Source organism: Scleropages formosus, chromosome 4 (genome assembly GCF_900964775.1).
Source record: "Scleropages formosus chromosome 4, fSclFor1.1, whole genome shotgun sequence".
Taxonomy (NCBI): domain Eukaryota; kingdom Metazoa; phylum Chordata; class Actinopteri; order Osteoglossiformes; family Osteoglossidae; genus Scleropages; species Scleropages formosus.
In genome coordinates this window covers 31,008,621-31,029,462 of record NC_041809.1, presented here as the reverse complement: position 1 = coordinate 31,029,462, position 20,842 = coordinate 31,008,621, and the positions used below count along the sequence as shown (strand labels likewise).

The 20,842-nt window shown below is 46.1% G+C and overlaps 2 protein-coding genes across 5 annotated transcripts in view; one reads left to right on the top strand and one right to left on the bottom strand.

Annotated features, from left to right (window-relative positions):
• Positions 1 to 314: 314 nt before the first annotated feature.
• LOC108934376 (UAP56-interacting factor-like) lies at positions 315 to 7,068 on the bottom strand. 2 transcript variants are annotated; one of them, XM_018752085.2, is made up of 9 exons: positions 6,782 to 7,068; positions 6,121 to 6,282; positions 5,147 to 5,277; positions 3,488 to 3,573; positions 3,202 to 3,292; positions 2,558 to 2,592; positions 2,014 to 2,088; positions 1,530 to 1,638; positions 315 to 948 (listed from the first exon to the last, which is right to left on the bottom strand). In XM_018752085.2, exons 1-9 carry the CDS (start codon positions 6,855 to 6,857, stop codon positions 832 to 834), a joined length of 882 nt encoding a protein of 293 aa, XP_018607601.1. In that variant the 5' UTR covers positions 6,858 to 7,068; the 3' UTR covers positions 315 to 831. The 2 variants fall into 2 exon arrangements, with proteins under 2 accessions (XP_018607601.1, XP_018607600.1); XM_018752084.2 differs by having other exon boundaries at positions 2,543 to 2,592; positions 6,782 to 7,053.
• Positions 7,069 to 7,195: 127 nt separating this feature from the next.
• lrch2 (leucine-rich repeats and calponin homology (CH) domain containing 2) overlaps positions 7,196 to 20,842 on the top strand; it is a 48,467-nt gene continuing 34,820 nt past the window's right edge. For 2 of the 3 annotated variants that reach the window (XM_029251007.1, XM_029251006.1), the window contains exons 1-2: positions 7,196 to 7,307; positions 7,499 to 7,796. In XM_029251007.1, the coding sequence (XP_029106840.1) occupies positions 7,200 to 7,307; positions 7,499 to 7,796 (406 nt within the window). In that variant the 5' untranslated portion in view covers positions 7,196 to 7,199. Of the gene's footprint in view, positions 7,308 to 7,429; positions 7,797 to 20,842 lie in introns of those variants that run through there. The other variant, XM_018752080.2, reaches the window with a different exon arrangement.

Genomic DNA, 20,842 nt, shown 5'->3' with positions numbered 1-20,842 from the left:
GCTCTTGGTCAAATACTTATAGAAAGTCTATCTGTATTGACTAATCTCTGTATGCTCTTTAACGCAGATGGTTTTCTTGTAGTGGGTGTAGTGTTTTTAGTGTGTCGATCGATTTTTCTCCAGAGTGACTTACAATGTTAATCACCCTACAAGTATTTACCCATTTCTACAGCTGGCTAATTTTACTGGAGCAATTTAGAGTAAGTACCATGATCAAGGGTACTAAAGCAGGAGGTGGGATTTGAACCTGCAACCTTTGGCTCCAAAACCTATAGCTCTAAGCACCACACTACTCCCTGATTTCATTTGTGGTCACTCTGTATTAACATGCACATTTTGAAATTTTATTTACAGCATTTCTAGAAAATGATCAGACATTGAGATGAGGAAAAGGAAACTGAAAATGTCAAGTTCTTGAGTAGAAGTAATAAATCTTTCAACTACCAACACATTATGCACAGCTTGACAGTATAGCTTCAATACTGTTCTCCACTAAAAATGTCTGAAAATGTCATAAAATGCCTCTTTCCCCACACATCCTTTAGACCCATATGCTTCTCACAACTATTAATAGCTTAGCTGGTAACGGCCTTGTGGCCAAAATCCAGACTTCACATGCTAGTTCCAAAAATAAAAAAAAAAAAATGCCAGTATATTGCCTAAACCAGTCCTGCAAACACCTGAAGAACTATCATGTCTGTCACATGAAAATAAATTGGTAAGCAGTGTGTATACTATTGTCAGCTGTGAGGAAACTGGGCAGCTCTCTTTTATTGCACAGAGAAGTGTTGCTGATGGGAGCCGGGCGGTTAGTGACCCAAGAGGCCCCGGTCACTGCAAGGTGACCATCCGCCCCCCTCTACCCCTTCCTCTTCCCCTCCACGATCTCTGTCCCGGACAACCTCGGATCTTCAGGCTGGTGAAGCGGTCATTCAAGGTTACTCCAGTCTGGAACACAATACGGTAAAGGTGGTACCTAATGTGCGGTGTCCTCCCCCTTTTATACACCAATGCATACTAATAGTCACCAATCATCTCACTGATTTTATGACAAAGTAATATGCAGTAACAGTGGTTTTATCTAAGTCATTTGAATGAAACTTGCTGTAACTGCTGAAGTCAATTCTATGGGCACAAATGACTAACGGTGATGGCTTTGGAAATGTATGTTTTATTCAGCTATATTTTTAAAATTGAATACACAGGCAGGGGGTTGTAGCACAGTGGGTTTGGCTTGCGCCTACTCTATGGCAGGTCTGGGGTTTGAGTCCCGCTTGGGGTGCCCTGTGATGGACTGGTGTCCCATCTTGGGTGTGTCCCATCCCCCCCCCCCGGCCTTATGTCCTGTGTTACCGGGTTAGGCTCCCGCTTGCCGTGACCCCACTTGGGACAAGCGGCTTTGGTGTGCGTGTGTATGAGAGAGAATACATATGCAATTTAAAGCATCTGCAACCACACCAGTGCATGCTGTGTGAACAACATAAATGTAAGGGCAAGCTGGATTTAAAGGGTTTGACCTCCTGGCCTACCTGATTGGACACAGCCTTGAAGTTGAATCTCAGGGGGATGCCTTTGGGCTGCGGGGTGGTCAGGTCAACGTCCTCCAGAGATCTGTCGTTCCCGGCAGGCTGCGTGACCCTGGCCCCGAGGAGGTCGGCAGGGAAAAGGTTAATAAAGTTCACGCAGGGCAATTTGCCATACTTCAGATGAGCCCTAGACAAAAAATTAAAGCCAGCATATGCGCTACCCTCACCGGTCTCTGTAAGGCAGTAAAGTCAGTCACTGAAAGACTTTCCTTGTGTTCGAAACGCCTCGTGAGCTGGCAGCTGAATTGATGGAAGTCAGCTATGATTTCCCATAGATTTTAAAAAAGGAAATTAAGAGCTGTATGAGAGCCATTTAAACGTGCAAATCCATACGCTTGGTGATGTAATAACAGGTGCAAAGCCCTTCCTGAATAACATTTTACAAAGCAGCAAATGAAGTGTACACAGAAAGCCACGCAACACTCACCGGGGCTCTGATGTCACCTTGGAGTTTTCGAGGGAAACCGTCAGGATGGAACCAGGAGAAGGTCCCTTTCTCCACCTTTGGCACGGAGATCAAAAACATATTTTTCTTATGAACGCAGTGTGTCTCAATTCAGTGATTGCCCCGGAATGCGTCATATATCAGCGGTTTCCAGCCCTCCTGATGATGGAAAAGATTTAGGCTTTTGTTCCAACTCATGTTGAGACAGACACCACTTGGCACTTTTCCCATCTAAGTGCTTTCATGTACATGTATTCATTTAGCTGACACCTTTCCCTCTGATAATTTACCCACTTATACAGTTGAGTAATTTTACAAGAGCAATTCAAGGTAAACACCTTGCTCAAGGGCACTTCAGTTATAGGGGGGATTTGAACCACCAACCTTCAGGTCTAACAGCAGGAGAACTAACCACTATGCTGTCAGATGCCCCTTTTCAACTCCACTCTTCAGGTTTGGAATATTATTATCAGTATAATGAGAGAGCGAGAGAAAATGCAGCAATACCAACCCCACTTTCTGGTACCTTTCCAGCTTCCCGCTTGCTCTCAGGGCGAGAAACTGTGGGAAAAGACGAGATGTTTTTTAAAATCGCTTCCTGAAGCTGTAAGTACAAGTCACATTTGTAACGCGAGAGAGACGGTAAATGTCTACAACGTCTAAAAACTTGCACAGATCTTACTTGCGTGATGGGAGGAAAAAAAAAAAAATCTCATTTTGCACATATTTTTATTTATTATAACTAATTTATTCTGCGGTTTTCCCATGGGAAAACGTAACATTAAAACGAACTGAACTGAAAATTCTCCGTTTCACAACATGGCAATAAAGCCAGTAATGTGAACTCGTGAATTTTCAGACACTGCATAATTTATAATCGTTCACAAAACAGAAGTTGCTCCTAACTACGTCCACCTTCGGACACCCCGCAGATGACTGGAGGAGGTGCCGGAAATAAACAAACCTGTGGTTTTTTTTTTTTTTTTGGTATGAAATCCAAATCCTTTTAGTAGTGTGAGGTCACCATGGCAGAACAATAGCAGAGGAAAGTGTGTGTTTGGTAATTATACTGCACTTGCTGCCAATTTGCCTCTCAAACGCAGCCTCTGTTGCACAGGGTAATAACAGGCAATGGTTGCGCAGTGACCGTGTTCTTCACAGTACACTTACTCCTCTGTTGAGAATAATGGGCGCAGTCCTCTGCTGTCTCTGCTGTCTCTGCCTTGGCTGGAACTGCGGGCTGTTCTGGCCGAGAGGGAGCCTATTATCCCCACACAGAAACGAAATGACGCACTGCGGGGTCTCCGCGGAGCCCGTCGCCCCAACTCCCAGACAGAAACGCGGACCTTGAGCCGCACGCTACGTTTCTCAGTCCGGCTGGTTATAAGGACGAGACGCGTTAAGCATGAGTGGAAGAGTGACCTGTGAGAATGTAAAAAGTGCAGGGCGTCGATACCTCCTGGGGGCCCCTCGTGGGCCTCTGTAGGGCTGGTAGTACGAGCCTCTGAATTGGGTCTTCAGTGGTCCAAAATGCCCAGCGCTCTGTGTAGGGAAAGAAATGTCACCGAAGGCTGTAATTCCACAGGGTGGCTGGTAGCACAGTGGTTAGAGCTGCTGCCTTTGCACCTGAAGGTCACAGGTTTGAGCCCCATCTCCAGTTGTAGTACCTTTGAGCAAGATGATTATCCTAAATTGCTCCAGTAAAATTACCCCCATGGGTAAATAATTGTAACCTTAACAGTGTAAGTTGCTTTGGAGAAGTGTGTCAGCAAAATGAGAAAATGGGTGTTTCTGTGTTTGGTTTCTTGGTGGGTAGTTTAGCAGCGTATGGGTGGGATGAAGGGAACCTGCCCATCATCCCTTGCCACGTGGTGTTTGTATGTTGTTTGAACTGTGTTTGTGAATTGGTTTGATGTGTGGTGCAGTGGGGCAGTGTGTTTGGCTGGTTCCCGCTCTCTGGTGGGTCTGGGGTTCGAGTCCCGCTTGGGGTGCCTTGTGATGAACTAGCATCCCACCCTGGGTGTGTCCCCTTCCCTCCAGCCTTATGCCCTGTGTTGCCGGGGTAGGCTCCGGTTTGCCGTGACCCTGCTTGGGACAAGCAGTTTCAGTCAACGTGTGTGTTGTGTCAATGTGTGTTATTGTGTGCAGTATGATCTGTAATACTTGGTTGCCCTCTGCCAGTGTGTGTACTGTGCTTCTTGTCAGTTGTTGCTGGACTGCTCTTGGTGTTTCTTGTTTTTCTGTAAAACATATAATAATGGAGCATGTCTGCCTGGACTGGCATTGGCTTTTAGTAACACAAAGGGTTCATGGGAGACTGAGCGTTAGGAACCGGGCAATGTGATCGGGGCTCTCATCATCTGTCATATTTTATATCACATCTCCCCATTATCCTAATGTGATAAGACAAAGCTTACAAGTGTATCATTAACCACATCACCCGGTAAAATCTCATGCCTTTACACGACTTTAAAAGCATTACCAACAGTCCTATTATGACAGACATGAAAGCTAAATTTTGTACTTTGTACTCTATACTACATGTAAATCACACACACACACACACACACACACACACACACACCAAAACCGCTTGTCCTAAGCGGGGGTCGCGGCAAACTGGAGCCTAACCCGGCAACACAGGGCAAAAGGCTGGTGGGGGAGGGGACACACCCAGGACGGGACGCCAGTCCATCTCAAGGCACCCCAAGCAGGACTCGAACCCCAGACCCACCAGAGAGCAGGACCCACCCAAGCCTGCCGCACCACCGCATCCCCCTACATGTAAACCTTTTAGTATTAGTTATATTGCCTGTATATATTGTATATTATGTGTATTGTTGCCGGACTCCGGCCTTTGTACGGCATTGTTTCCGTCCTGTATTTGCACCGTCTTGCACTATATGTCCTATGTGGCACAAAGGTCCAAGTGAGACGAAATTTCATTCCCCTGTACGTATAATTCATCTCTAGTGGAATGACAATAGATTTGACTTTGACTTTAGCTGACTTTTTTATTTGTCTTTAAAGAATGCTCTCTTGACTAGTCTTCAGAAGAAGCTTCTGGCAATTTCCATCTGCAACCGTGATCAGGCGACTGCTGAGCAGGGCGTACCTTTGCATTCCAGAGTGGTCTGTTCAGAGGGCCGATTCCTCTCATTCCCACCGCGGCCCTCCATGGATAATAGGGCCTGAATCGATAGAAGTCGCGCGCAGGCTGGCCCATGTACCTAAACCTGTTGGGTCCTGAAAAACATACAACGCAACCTGTTAACACTACCGTTTATCATTTCTGCCGGAAGCGTTAACCTTTGCATTTTGGTCCGAGTCTTCCGAAAAACCGCACCCCCCCCCCCTTTGTAATGGATAATGTAAAACATCGTAAAAGGACCTACAGGTTTATGGTGAATACACACACACACACATTTTCAGAACCGCTTGTCCCATACAGGGTCGCGGGGAACCGGAGCCTCCCCAGTAACACAGGGCGTAAGGCCGGAGGGGGAGGGAACACCAGTCCGTCACAAGGCACCCCAAGCGGGACTCGAACCCCAGACCCACTGGAGAGCAGGACCGAGGTCCAACCCACTGCGCCACCGCACCCCTTATTTACCCATTTATACAGCTGAGTGATTTTACTGGAGTAATTTATGGTAAGGACCTTGCTCCAGGATACCACAGCCAGAGGTGGGGATCAAACCTGCAACCCTTGGATCAAAAGGCAACAGCTCTAACCACAGCACTACCAGCTGTCCCCAGTAACGTGATCAGAGCTGGAACACATGGCCTTTTGTTGTGGTTCTGTCTTTCAGCTCGGAGAAAGAACACCTGGCCGAAGAGGAGGATGAACTGTCCAACCCCCTGCACCACCGCACCCCCTTATGGTGAACAATAATTATTCATTGTGAGATGCTTTGATGAAATGAAGTGGCTAAATAAATAAAATTATTATAGTTGATAATAATAATAATAATAATAAAAATGGACGATGTAAAATATGAAGAAAGGAGCTACAGGTTTATAGTGAGTATGCCAACAAGCATGTCCTCAGGGCGTCCAGGGCTCTGCTCTCTGGATCAGGGGACTCACCTTGCTGGAAGCGGTAGGCGCCTCTCTGCGCTCGGAAGCTCTGTCTCGGTGCCGCCCGGTCCGGCGTCTTCGCAGCACCGCCGCTCGCTGCCTGCCTGCTTCTCCACCTGTAGCCGCCAGGTGGCGCTTTCTGCTCCTTTTTATTCCGTTTGATGATCTCATCTGGAGCCGCAAAGTCGCGCAGTTACGAGAGTTACTCTGTGACCGCTGGGGTTTGACAAAATAAACTTTGACTCAAGGACAGCCGCTATGAAACGGTGTGACTGTAAACAAACATACATTTGAAGGCCCTTTTAGCTGCGTTTCAAGAGTATGAGCGGCGGCGTTTTACTGTGAACGGCGAGGCATTATCGAATCATAATTTACTTGGTTTCATTTATTACAACAGACTTCAAACAATGTGTCAACATGTATAGCCACATAAACATTACTACTTGACGTTAGATAGCGCATGTCGATTAACTGCGTCAATGAATCCATATTTGGTCTTCTAAGGGTGCACGATTAGTAAAAGTGAGCGACAGCTGCTGGGCTCTGAATGTCATGTGAGACACGTGGAGCTGGGGGCGGAAGCCTCAACAAACAAAGAACTCCAGAATTTAGAAAATTAATAATAAATCTGTAATATGCGATTGTCGGGTGTTGCGTTAATTTTACGAACCGAGCGATAAGTCAATCTTGTCCGAGCCACTCGCCTCCTCCTCCATGGGCTCGGGTTCCGCGATGGTGTCGCTCATCGTCCGCGCTGTCCGCCGCCGGTAGTCAAAGTCTCCGCGGAGTCACGCGCAACTGATTTGGTTTCTTTCTTTTTCTTTTTTAATATTTCTAGAGAATGTCTTCCTTATTTACTCAGGTCGCGAGCAGGGCCGCTGGAAAGAGCCGCGCTGGCAGCCCGCGGTGGTGCGACGCGCCCCTGAAATAGCCCATGCTGTCAGAGCGCAGGAACGCGCCGGCTGACATTTCAGCGCGGACGTCGCCGGGCTCGCGCCTCACCGCGTGCCGGGGCGATCGCTCGACTCATCAATACAAACGGCGGTCAACTGCCACAGAAGTGCCACGCACGCGAAATAAAGCCATTCATGAAAACGGCCTCTAATACCAATATGAAGAAGTGTTGTGAAATATGCTGTCATAGAAAGTACTGCTTTCTGCATCTACACCTGGCGACTGAAGACAGTCCGAAGCGCGTACGTATCTTGAAGGCGCTAGTGGTGACTAGTACGCGCGCTCATATAACGGTGCGGCCGCGCCTCCCCGCCCGCCCCGCGCGCGCTCCGCGGTGGTCCTGCCTCTGCTCCGAGGCCGTGCCTCGCGCGCTGTGCGCATGGGCAGAAAGAGACGCGGCTCGCTCTCTTATTATTGTCCCCCATAATTTCAGAGAGCGAAAATGGCGGCGAGTCAGGGAGGCGGCGGAGGAGCCGTGAGCGCTCTGCAGAGCTACAACTTCCCGAACGTGGCTCACTGGAACCCGGGGCTGCTCGGGCATCATCATCATCATCATCATCAGCAGCATCATCATCATCAGCAGCATCAGCTGCAGCAGCACGGCCACACGGCCCGCAGCCTGGAGCGCGCCTTGGAGGACGCCGCGTGCTCGGGCACGCTCAACATCAGCGGGAGGAAGCTGCGCGATTACCCCGGCGCGAGCTTCGACCTCACAGACACCACGCAGGCAGGTGAGATTCTGCACAGCCCATTGTGACTAAGTTAGTGGTACAAATGTTTGTTTATTTATTTATTTTTTTTTAAGAAAAAATGTAACGCATCATTGCTGCACCTTTTTGAAAAGATGCTCGGGAAGCCTCGTTTCCTCGTGCCAGTCAGTGCCTGTTGTTTTATTCCGAGGCGTCCTCGGCTCGTGCTGGCGCTCTATTGTACAGGCAGTACAATGGGCACAACTGTCACTGCTGCTGCTGCTGCGTGCGCGCACACGCTGCGCGCTCCCGTGCGGACATGTGTCCGGACAGGGATCCGAGCGGTACCGCGGAGCGGGAGCAGCCTCTTACGAATTTGTATCTCTCAGTGTGTGTGTGTGTGTGTGTGTGTGTGTGTGTGCGCGCGCGCGTGTTGGGGGAGGCGGCTCTCTTTATTATTGCTACATGGACACTTTGAAGGACTCTGGAAATTCATGATTGGACGAAAAATCGGAAAAAGAGGGAAAAATTTGTGTCGCGGGAGAAAAGATGAAACAAGAACAGCCGTGGCCACTGTCAGTGCTGCACACGTACATTTCAGACACACACACACACGCACCCCAAGCTCTGCGCAGACTAAGACTTGTCTCCTCGTCCACAACACACTCAAATTTAGCCCCTTCTTTCGAAATACCCAGTTTTTCCTGTCACTGTGTGTCGTAAATAATAATAATATCAATCGATCCGTTGTCAATAATAGCTTTTCAGACAGCCAGTAACGTTGACTGGACTGTATGAATATACTTTGTTGGATTACACGAGCCTTCACTGTGGAATAAAATGATATTACCACAGGTTGTGTGTGAGAAAATGTGGTAAAAGCCCCGTAGTCCGGCCGCTTTGTTTGTTCGTCCACACACAGGCAGGAGGGAGGCAGGGAACCGCAGTCCATAAAAGCTCCGAGGTGTTCGCTTCTTCTTGTTCCTCTCCCCTCACATTTCCTCATGCATTTTAAGGCCTTCTTCTTGTACGTCTTTCCCACACAAAAAAACCTGCATTAAAGTTATAGACATTACCTATTAAATCTAAAGCTCGTTACCTTACGTGTTATACGTGACCGACTGAGTGGACAAGTCGGTCGCGAAGGTTCTCGTTTCTTCCTTAAAACATGATGATATCCAATATAATAATATATTGGGCGCCTCTTACATGATTCATCCCTCTGAAACTTGTGTTTTTAACCTGATGGCCCTTTGAAAATGTGAGTTTTGTTGTGTTTCCGTCTTGTAAATACGACCCAAAAAAGGCGACGAGAGTCCGGATTGGGGACACATTGACTGGAGCCCGTCCTCATCGCAGAGAAAACAGAAACACTCGTTTAATCTTGGACTCGTGTTCCGCTCATAAAGGGGATGTCTTTTCCTGACTTTTTTTTTTTTTTTTTTTAAACCATCTGAAGCAGCCGAGATGTGTATTCGCGTCAAGATCTGAATAATACCCATCTTTATGGCCCGCATCTCGACTGCTCGCTCTACCCCCGAGCGCGAGTCCGAATCTGTGGCCTTATGAAGCGCCCTCTGTGCTCCGCTTTGCTGCGGAGAAAAGGGCCGCATTCACGCGCTCGATGCGCTCGCGCGAAAACAAAACGCGCGCGTTGTTCCTCGTTTGGCCGGGGGACCCTTTTCGTGACTGACGCGGACGGGGGCCGAGACGCTCGCTTCGGAGAGTCGTCGCGTTCGTAGGGAAGTGAAACGCTTTTCCCGCTCCAGATGGGGAAGTAAGTGGTCGGCTGGAGAAGCGCAGCTGCTGGAGTCAGTCGGCAGTGCCGGTGGCGTGAGAGCCGGAGCCGGTTAGTCTGGAAAGATCTCGGAGTTGGACCTCAAGTGACCCTCCTGTATCCGCGTCCCTGCGGACGGACAGCAGTGCTGAAAGCAGTCGAATGTCCTCCTTGTAGCAGAGCGCCGGTAAATCGGGTGGCACGGCGAGTGGCGCTTCTGTCTGCGAGGGGACATGGGTTCGATCCCCGCTCAGTCTTTGTGACTGAGTTTGTGTGCTCTGGTTTCTTCCGGGTGCTCTGGTTTCCTCCCACAGTCCCAAGACATGCTGTTCAGGTTCCCCCATAGTGTGTGAGTGACAGAGAGAGTGTGTTCCACCGATGTATGGATGAGTGACCTAGTGTCAGTAGTGTATCTAGCAGCGTAAGTCTTTGGGTGCTCTGGTTTCCTCCCACAGTCGAAAGCCATGCTGTTAAGGTTCACCCATAGTGTGTAAGTGACAGAGAGAGAGTGTGTGTGTGTTCCACTGATGTATGGATGAGTGACCCAGTGTAAGTAGTGTATCTAGCAGCGTAAGTCACCGCGGTGAATAAGGTGTGCGGCCTGATAACACTACACAGAGTTTATTGGAAGTCACTTTGCAGAGAAGCGTTTGCTAAATAAATGTAAATCATTAGAGCTGCCTGTGGTAGTTTCAGATTGGAAAGTGTTTACAAAAACTGTAATGCTTACCTTACAGTCCCCAAACTAGTGCTCTCACTGAGTTACTTTTGGATGTGTATTTGCAATTACTGCAAATGTTTTCCATAGAAACTCTGCCCACGAGAGCTGGGCAACCACTGGGACTTGGACCCCCAGAGTTTTATGTTTTTTTTTTTTCCCACCTTTATTTGCAGTTGGGAGTTTTTGTTTTCCTTTCCTCAGCTGCCAGATGGCTTACTTTATAGTTATCAATTGCTGTTCCCTGCTGCGTGGCTCAGTTGAGAAGCGTGCGGTATAAACATTACAGAAATTAATTAGAATACGAAGTGCAAAAACTGTGCAAGTTGTAATAAGTTTTTTGATCTAAGTGCTTGATAAATGCCTACATGTATGTTATCTGTTTAATAATTTAAAAAAGCCTATATGCTGCTACTCATGCAATGTATACTGCTTTATATTGTGCTATGTGACAGATTGACTTATCAAGAATCATGTCTCCATCCAAATCTCTGCTTGTGTTCTCAGAGCTGTCTGTCACTTTGCACTAAAGCCTTTGCCAAATTAATGAATGTAAATGTAATTTAAATGTATCTAAACTAAAATTTGCATGCCATTAATAGGGTGCGTAAGAATCTGGGCGAAAATAGACAAATGTGTAGCTGGCCAGGTTAACACGGTAAAACAGACACTCAGTCTATGCTCCATTTCGAAGTAAATGAGTTGTTTATCTCTGTATATGTTCTGTGCAAGAGTTCTTGCATGTGCAGGTTTTTATTTTATTACGGCAGTGCGCAATACATCAGTAATGCTGTTACCAAGGTCTTTGCTTACGTATAAAAGACTCATTCAGAATTTCATGGCTCTTAGACTTTGGTGCACCCTTCATGTGGCTGCATACATCATTAATTGTGAAAGACAACTATATCGAATCAAATATAGCCAATTAATCAAATTCATAAGTATCCATTTAACTAGTGTGTGGCATCCCTTATGAATTTTTCAAGGACAATTTTTTCTTTTTTTGCACCCATCATGGCAGAGCACATGAGGCAATGAGGTTGCAACTTCTTTTTCGTTCTTTTCTGAAGTCGAGGACTCGTGAGAAGCTGTCACGGCAGGAAGTGTCTGCACTATTTATAGAGGAGACGGCCTTTTTGGCGATCCTCAAAGCGACCTCGCCCTAATCGACGTTCGGCTCCTCGGCCGCCTTCGACTCTCGCACCTCTCGGCCCCGACGCCGTGGAACTTGAACGCGAAAGCTGTGCCCCTCACCGCCGCGTTGGAGAACGTGCACATCGAGCTGATCTCCTCCAGCCTCGGTGTCCGTTTGAGTGACACGCATCCCATACAACGCATCTGATCCGCATCTGTTGTAGCTCTGCCACCGAACACCTCAACGCTCGTCTGGCTGTGCTAAAGGAGACGTGCATGTGGGTCGTTCCTTTTTAAACCGTTCCCCTGCGAAAGAACCTCGGTGTTGATTTCTACGCTCTTGCTTGCTGAGCGAGTGTGAAATAGGCTTGGACGTGCGGGAGAGAATGCGTGTAAAATGTAATTAAACCTTGGCCTGCGGAGACGATGGGACAAAAACTAACCCACGTGGAGTCTTTGTTGTGGAACTAATTTTTCCCCAACGATGGAAGATATTCAGCGCACCCGTAACGCTCTTGGCACGAAGTTTAACGCGTTGCTTGTGCAGCAAAATGTTCAAACTCGTTGAGGAAAAACTCCTTCTGAAGTTATGCTGAGCATGGGTTTTCCGTGGGTAGGTTCGTGAGGAATTTGTCACTTCCTTATTTTTGGAAGAAGAACAAAAGCTGTTCCACATTTTTTTTCTGTGCAAGAACTACCAAATACGCGTGTCTGAGACGTCTTTTTTCCGCAGTCAATCGGAGGAATGTTTGGCACCGATAGATTTTAATGGCATTAACTGCAACTTTGTTGCTGACGAATTCAATTGGTCGCTTGGTGCTGCAACCTAAAGTCCATTTTTCGGCACCATATTTGCATCAGAGCTGCTGCCTTTGGACCCAAAGGTCGCAGGTTCGAAAGAGGTCAGCTAAATGAAAATATCTAAGTGTTTTGTAGAATTAGGTTACCAAAGCGCAAGGTTTTGAATTAGGCACAAGGTTTTGTATTATCATCTCATTGTGGACAATCCAGACCTGACTAATATAAAGTGACATGTTTCACAATTTATATATAATGCTATCAATTGTCGGGCAGCAGCTCAGCGCGTACCAGCCGAACCTGCTGACACTGGCATAACGGTACAGGGTGCCTATTGATGACAGTGTGGTAAAGGTCACAAGGATTTAATGCTTATTTAAAGTAAACAAACATTCAGCAATGCTGTCGGTGTCAATGTACTCCTCAGTGATGTATACATAGATTTTTTTCTGTGTGGGTTTGTTTGTCTGTATGCATGTTTACGTTACTTCATTTATCAGACGCTTTTCTCCAAAACGACTTCTAATGAACTCTATGTAGTGTTATCAGCCCACACACCTTATTCACCACGGTGACTTACACTGCTAGATACACTACTTACACTGGGTCACTTATCCATACATCAGTGGAACACACTCTCTCTGTCACTCACATGCTATGAGTGAACCTCAACAGCATGTCTTTGGAGTGTGGGAGGAAACCAGAGCACCCAGAGAAAACTCACATAGACATGGGAAGAACATGCAAACTCCGAACAGACGTGTGTGTGTGTGTGTGTGTGTGTATATATAAAGTATGTTTGTATTCAATAAACATTAACAAATCATAATCGATGCAAACTTCAACATAACTAAGAAGTTTGAACAATTTTGTTGTGTTATTAGAGAAATTGTACGGAGTGGAATCCTTTTAACGTCGGAGAGAATTGAGAGGAATCACAGGAGTCCGGCTTTGAGACAGCAATGTGTAGCACTTTGCTGTTCTTTGGTGCTCATGCCCCATTGTGGTGGTCTGTCATAAACCCACTTTGTGGATTAACTGTCTCGCTCTCTATCCACCTTGGCCTGAGTTGAAAGGAAAGCCCCGATTTCATCACCAGAACCATTTTTGTACAGGCACTTAACATTTCGTTATTCACTCGTTATTAATATTTTCAGCATCTCTTCACAAAGGACAGTGACTTGTGACAGGTACTGACCCTAAATGAGGAGCCATTCAGAGTAAAATGTTGAGTATTTTGTGTAGTTAATTGGCTGGATCACTAAATGCCAACAGTGAGAAAATCTCTGGCCGTTACTGAACCGCGGGCGTTCTTCGAGGTTTTCTTGTGCCGAATTTAACTTTTAAACTTGAGAAAAATTTGAGAGAGCTTTCTCGAAATACTGCATTATTGTGAACGTGAAGCGTCGTTTAGAAAACAAAACCCGAGAGGTTCAAAGTTAATTCTGTTCGCTAAGTGGACAGGGTTTCTACAAAGTAGCATTAGGCCTATGTGTTAGTATTAAACACTTCTTTAGTCTTATGTTACATTCTTCACGAGATGCTCAGTGATGCGTTGTAGTTATGCAGCGTTACGGTTTGCTGTCAGCTGGTTAGCGTTCGGGCTACAGCTTCATGCAGCAACCCGCTGCCCTTGTGGAAGAAGTAGAAGCCAACAGCTTGTAAACGTCTACAAGGAGAACGAAACGTGTTTTTATTTAACGCGTGTCTGCATGGTAGCTGTTAAGCTTGCTGGGTTGTAAACTCTTGATATGTTGCAGGATTGTTCTCACGGTTATAGTTGTATCTGCTTTCGCTGTGGTAAAAAGGGGATATGAGACCACCTCTTCGTTAGACGATTCGTTGTAAAGCAGAAGCTCGAAGCTCGATGGGAGGTAACCCTTAGCATCAGGGGACATTTTCTTCCATCCGACAGTAAAATCCAGTCGTGTGTGTGTGGATACTGCCGGTCAGGTTAGCACGCGATCGTCACAGGGTCACAAAATGGACACGGTAAAGCCCGGTCATGAAGGTCTGCAGGTTTCGCCTCTATAAATACTACTGAACTGGGTGACGGTTACGCGTCAGCCTTGACTGGTACATCTAAACGCCAACGGCTAGCTAGCGCCAAAGTGAAAGCTTTGCTTAACAGCCAAGAATGTCTAGTTTTATTTCGAGTCCTTTTGACCTTCCAGGTTTGCCGCTTTCCCGAGAGAACCGGCAAGGACGTGCGAGCGTGGCCATACAAGGCAGGGAATTCAGCGATGGGGCACTGCTTAGCTACATCGAGTCATCTTTCAACCACATATTGCTCACTCGGGTCCCAGGAGAGAAGCATCTCATCCGCTTCACTCAAAACGCCTCAGGGTCACAAGTAAAACATTTAGTCCTTTCGGATTAAAGCTTCCGTAAAGCGACGTCCCTCTTTCGTCTTGCTTCGAACTCTTAAACTCGTTGTGGCGCCTCTGTAGTCTGACGATGTTGTACGTGAATATTTTTCTCCCCTCACCAGTTCCACAGATTTTTTTTTTTTTTTCCCTCCTTTTCACTGTCTGTGTTAGGAAACGCATTTAGACCCCCAGTTTTATTATTATTATTGTCTTAAAATAATCAAGTGTCGTGGCATCGCGGAAGGTGGATTGCGCCGCCGGATGTTCGCCGGGGTTGGTTGGGCAGAGCGCTCCTGAGGTTCTGCCGCACGCTGGACGGGTGCTTCCATGGTCGATGTACAGTGCAGTATTTTAGACCCGAAGCTGAGCTGTGAGGCTCCTGTACGGTCCATACGCTCAGAAGTGAGAAGAAGGTCATCGTGGTTATTCGCTCATGTAGCTCCAACAGTCTCTGAGGTACTAAAACCCCTTCCTGCACAACGAACTGGAGAGAGAGGAAAAAAAAAAAAAAAAAACCTTCTTCTGTGCCTCAATTTCTTTGCCTAAAATAAAGGTTGCTTCCCGCACATGCCGAGACATTTAACTCAGGACGGGTCACATATTTCCGTCTAGACTCCCTCCACGCGCAATTCTGGTGTCGTTGAATTTAATATTTTCCTGGAAAATGATGGCATTTAAAGGCACGTCGATGGAATCGCCATCTCGGGAAGCTTCGTATGGTGGAAATTGCGATCGCCGTTCAAGTGACGGTACGTTCGGTACGTCTAAGAGGGAGCAGCCGGGCGTGTTGTGTTTGGGGCTCTTGTCTTGTAATCTCGAAGTTGGTGGCTTGTTGGTGGCACCCTTGATCGCTGTACTTACCTTGAATTAATAAAGTCAGAATACCCTGTTGTATGAATGGGTAAACGGTGTAAAATTTATCATGTCATTCCGCATCACGGCGGACGATATTGGTCAAGTAAGTTAACAGTAATAAAGGTAGCAATTAGTCAGCAGCTTGTAAAATGGGCAGCGTAACAGTATTAATATTGATTAAATGGTGCAGTCTTTTCATATACTGAACAAGCACAGGAGGAGGAGAGTTGTGGTCAATAATGAAGTGTCTTATGAAAAAATAGCAGTGAACCTGAGGCGTACGGCAGATATACGCACAGATAATAGGAGTATTTGTGTGGTCGGAAGCACCTGGTGATCAGGCGCTGATGCAAAAACCAAGAAATGTCGAATTTACAGAATGACATGATAGGAGTTATAATTTGGCTCCTCTGTTGTTGGTGATACTCTATAAAAATATTTTATTGCCCAACAAAGAAGATCAGAACCTGTCTCATTTAGTATTTCAGTTATACAGAATGGGGGGGGGGGGGGATACCTGTAAAGTTCGACTCAATATTTGAGATGGATTTTGGATTTATACTGCAGTGGGATTTTTTTTTTTTTTTTTTATTGCACCACTTGAAGTTTAATGCAGTACACAAAAGTGTTGCTGTACAAAAACTGTGGCAGGAAGTATTGTGATGTAAAATATGATGTGACTTAAGATGAATCATGTATTTACTACTAGTACTGTATACTGATCTTACCGGTGAGCAATAACTTCATCTACATGTGAGATATTCCGTAGTGGTTAGAGCTACTGCCTTTGGACCCAAAGGTCATAGGTTCAATTCCCACCTCCAGCTGTAGTACCCTTGAGCAAGTTACTTACCCTAAATTACTTCAGTAAAATTATCTAGCTGTATAAATGGGTAAATAATTGTAGGTAGACTAACATTGTAAGTGGTTTTTGTGAAGAGCATCTATAGCTGCACCGGTTCAATTAAAGGATAGCCATGCCTCATACTGATGTCTTCTACCGTTTATTTATCTCCCTCTCTCTCTGACAGACACCGTGAAAACTACAAAAAACAAAGACATAAAAATATTCAAGCATACATCTTTCCCTCGGTTTAAATTCTCTCATATTAGAGTCCGTTAACACACCAGCACGACTACGTTGTTACAGCGGAAATATAATTAGCACGATAAATACACACGAAACAATCACATTTGTTCGTATAAAGCAAATCAACAAACATTATAACACAAGATAAACTAAGTTAAAGTGACAATTACTGTGCGCACACTTTGAACCTTATGCAGAAAATGTCGTTTCGGAAGCCGTTTCGCTGCTGCACGTCCTTCCTCTGCATCCCTAACACACACACATACACACACACAAACACATTTTCGGAACCGCTTGTCCCATACAGGGTCGCGGGGAACCGGAGCCAACCCGGCAGCACTGGGCGTAAGGCCGGAGGGGGAGGGGACACACCCAGGACGGGGCGCCAGTCCATCGCAAGGCACCCCAAGCGGGACTCGAACCCCAGACCCACTGGAGAGCAGGACCCCCCCCATCCCTAACACCTTACGCACAATTCAACATTCCCTCTAATTAAACTCAGATCACGTGACCCGTTAAACTCTGCATTTAACAACCCATTTTTTTTTAAAGAATTACATTCTTAATATCACGCAGTATTTATTGAATTTTAATAATTTGAAAAACTAACCAAACTCGAATGAAAGGATTTTATAACCAAAAAAAATGAACCAGAACTCTCAATATGAAAGCTGTCTTTGAGACAGTTGCAGCATCTGCTACGTAATAGATGTAAAAACACTGAACCTGTTTGGAGTCGATCTGAATCGGTGAAATCATGAAAAATTTAGAATTTTTAGTCTTGTAACTGGTGTAAGGGTTAGCGAGAAAGGATGTCGTGTGCTGGTTGTATTGGAGTGTGGTGCTGCACGGACCTTGAAAACACAAACAATGAGCGACAGCTGTTACATTAGTATTTTCGATCATCAAATAAGTTTTACTTCCCTTTGTCCAGACCTAGGGGGGAGTTTATTGTAACGTGTACAGTAAATGTTTGAAAATGAAACTTCAAGGCAAACTTTGTCACTATGTTTTAAAAGTAGAATATTAATGTAAGAGATTGGGGAATACTGTGTAAATCTCAGATCGCTATAGATTTAATTCATTGTAAAATCGGGTTTTTAGGTAAAAGGAACTGATTTGTTGTCGGTTGGGCTGGAAGGGTTGTTCTTGAAACACCCGCGTGACAGATTGTCCTCCTGCTGACTTAGTGAAAGGACGAGAGCAGATGGTTGGGGCAAATGTTGCACATGGTGTCTTTGTCATTGGTTGGTTGTAAAAAGGGGCAGAGTTTTTCTTCTTTTCTTTCCTTTTTTAATGAATGGGATATTTAAAAAAAAAAAAAAAAAAAAAACCCAAAACCATACATCAGACTAGTGAGCCTTTTTATTTTCAGTGGGTGGGATGTTTAACTTAGTTATAAAAGTTATCTATTATACTTTTCCAAGTCACTCATTAGAGGAATATATTTTTGATATTGCAGGTTGTTTTAATGTTTTGCTTGGGTTACCTAATGTCAGATTTATTGCTGTGCGTATGTAGTACAGGTGTACGTCGCTCAATGAAATTATTTCTTACATGTTCTTAGACACTAAAATTTATAAACACGAACTAGGCAATAAATATACTGGCAGTAAATATAACAGCAATAAACAAAAAGATGCAGTGATACATTTACATTTGTTACGTTTACATTTTTTCATTTAGCACATGCTTTCCTCCAAAGCAACATACATCTTGCAGGAAAGTACAGTGAGTTCGTTACATCAATAGAAAGAAAGACTTAGTTGGAGCTGCGTGATTTTAAGCGCAGTTAACTTGTTACTTTCCACCATAAGAATCAAGGTGCATCGCAGGAGTAGCCGCATAAAAGTTTATTCAACGGTTATAATCAAAATGTTATCGAGCATAAATAATTACACATTAAGATGCACTTAAGAGATCACGGGGGAAATGAATCCGGAAGAGGAGATACATGTCCTTGGAGTCTAACTGGCAACTGTACCTCTTGGAAATAGTTGGTGGTGTTTATATACTGTGTATTTTGTAAAATATTTACCAGTTAGTTCAAAGTATGTCAATTGTGTATTTTGGGTTGGATGATGTTAGCAGTGCTCAGTTCAGTAATGACTTTAGAAGACTGCTGTACCTATCTCCTCGAGTCCTACGGACAGAGGAGGTCAAGCGACGGTTTGGCTGCTACTCTGGAGGTGAAATAGTCATGTTGGGAACAGTTGTGTCCCTCGTCTCCCTTCCGTGACTTGGGACACATCAGAAGGGCATGGGCTGTCTGAGGTCCCACGCAGAATAAACACGGTTAAACATCGAGATGCAGCCTTGCTCTAATTTTAAGCTCCAGTAAGCATGAACTGAGCCTCAGCCTCAGCCCCCCCCCCCCCCCTAGGAACGAAAAGTGCCGTCGTTGAGGAATATTGGGAGAGCGAACAGAACATGCAGCCTTTAGAAATCCAGGCATGATGCACTACAGTGGTTTATTACCCTGGAGCTGGAAATGATCTGGAAAGAACAGCAGTATAAAGCTTGTGTTTTCAGGACCCAGAGGAGGCTGGTGGTATGTGATTCAAGTAGACCCCCCCCCCCCCCCCAATCAATAAGGCTGTCCGATAACGTTGATGAACGCGTCTGCGTGATGCCCTTGGTCGAGGAAAGGAGCGGACTGCTCAGATGCGTTTGCTGCACTGAACTGGCCCTCTCGCCCTGTCCGGTAGAACCTGGGGAGTTTGCCAAGGTGGGAAGGGTTGAGTATGCAGCTTGTCCGTCAGTCTCAAGGCCCCAGGCTGGAGCTGCAGTATGGGTCCTGATCAAGAATGTTGAGCTGGAGCCCTTAAGGCTGAGGGTGGGGAGAGTAAAGTCCTGCCATGTGTGAAGGCACACTTGAGCAGCTTTGACGCCGAAAAAGGAAGGTAACTATATTTAATGTATGTGTGTGTTGACGTCTGCGTTTTGATGTGGTTTAGAGGCTCCTCTGTGCTGGCTTGTTATGAATGATGCATGCCGGTCTTCAGCACAGTGTCTCCAACAGTCTGAGAGCGCCTCGGCGCTGGAAACCAGCGGAGCCGCAACAGTGTGTGTGTGTGTGTGTGTGTGTAATGACTATCTGACTCTCTCCTCCTGAGCCTATTCATGTTAGTTCAGGCGCTATGTTTGTATTATGACTGATGCTGAAGGGTTTCATCATTGCTCATAGTGCTATTTCAGGTGGTGGGCTTCCCCAGGTAGACATCAGCATGCCTTTCGGTGTACAAACAGATCTGCAGCCTGACAGTTTTTCAGCCACAACGGGGGGGGGCTGAGCCACTCGTAGGTGCACCGGACACAGGACGCCTTTCGGAATGTACTCGTGATGCCGCTCCTCTACCTAGAGTCGGTTCCACTGGTTGTGCTGCATGGTAATTGCAAGAATTCCCAGGGGTGTCATTATCGTTGTTTTTTTAATAGCTATGCCAGACCCCGGTTGAAGTTACCAAAGATACTGGAAGAGCCTCAAGTAAGCAGGATGCTTTGCTTTATTGGGAGCCGCTGAGTGTTTTCGTTTTAGCGTACAATTATTGATGCCACGGTTGTCTATCCATCCGACTCCAGCAGAGAGGCCTCCGTGGACCAATTAAATCCCACACTGAGAAGATGATGGGGACAGGAGCTAGGTGAGGGGGATATGTGTGGGGAAAGTGCGGTTCACTCAGCCAGAGAGGGCACACCGGCAAGTTTTACACTGCTGAGCCTCAGTACTATCGATGGGGGGGGTGCGTGTCATCCACACTGCCGATCGGGGAAGCGGTGGAAGACCAGCAACGAGCCAGTCGGAGCGGAGCCTCCAAGGCTGGACGGGGAGGTGTCTTTCAGTATTCAGCACATGGAGATGTTCTGAATGCGTGGCTGGCATGTCAGAGGTGCTCCATCCCTCTGTGCAGTTCCATAGAAACAAGGAACATCCATTAACACCTTTGGTTGGCAGACGTGACCTTCAGCCCATCAAAGGTCTTGGTCCTGCATACCCAGACAGAACACATCGAGATCGCACACTGACATCACAGGTGCCTATTTTTCTTGTAGACTTTTAAGAATTTTAAAGATCGGTAATAAAAAAGGCAGGAAGTGTGTTGAAGAAATTCCCTTTTGTGGGCGGCACGGTGGCACAGCGGGTAGCGCTGCTGTCTCAAAGTGCCTGGGTGGTGCTAGAGGACGTGGATTCGATCCCCGCTCAGTCTGTGTGGAGTTTGCATGTTCTCTCTGTGTCTGTGTGGGTTTCTCCGGGTGCTCTGGTTTCCTCCCACACTCCAAAGACATGCTGTTCAGGTTCCCCCATAGTGTGCAAGTTACAGAGAGAGTGTGTTCCAATGATGTATG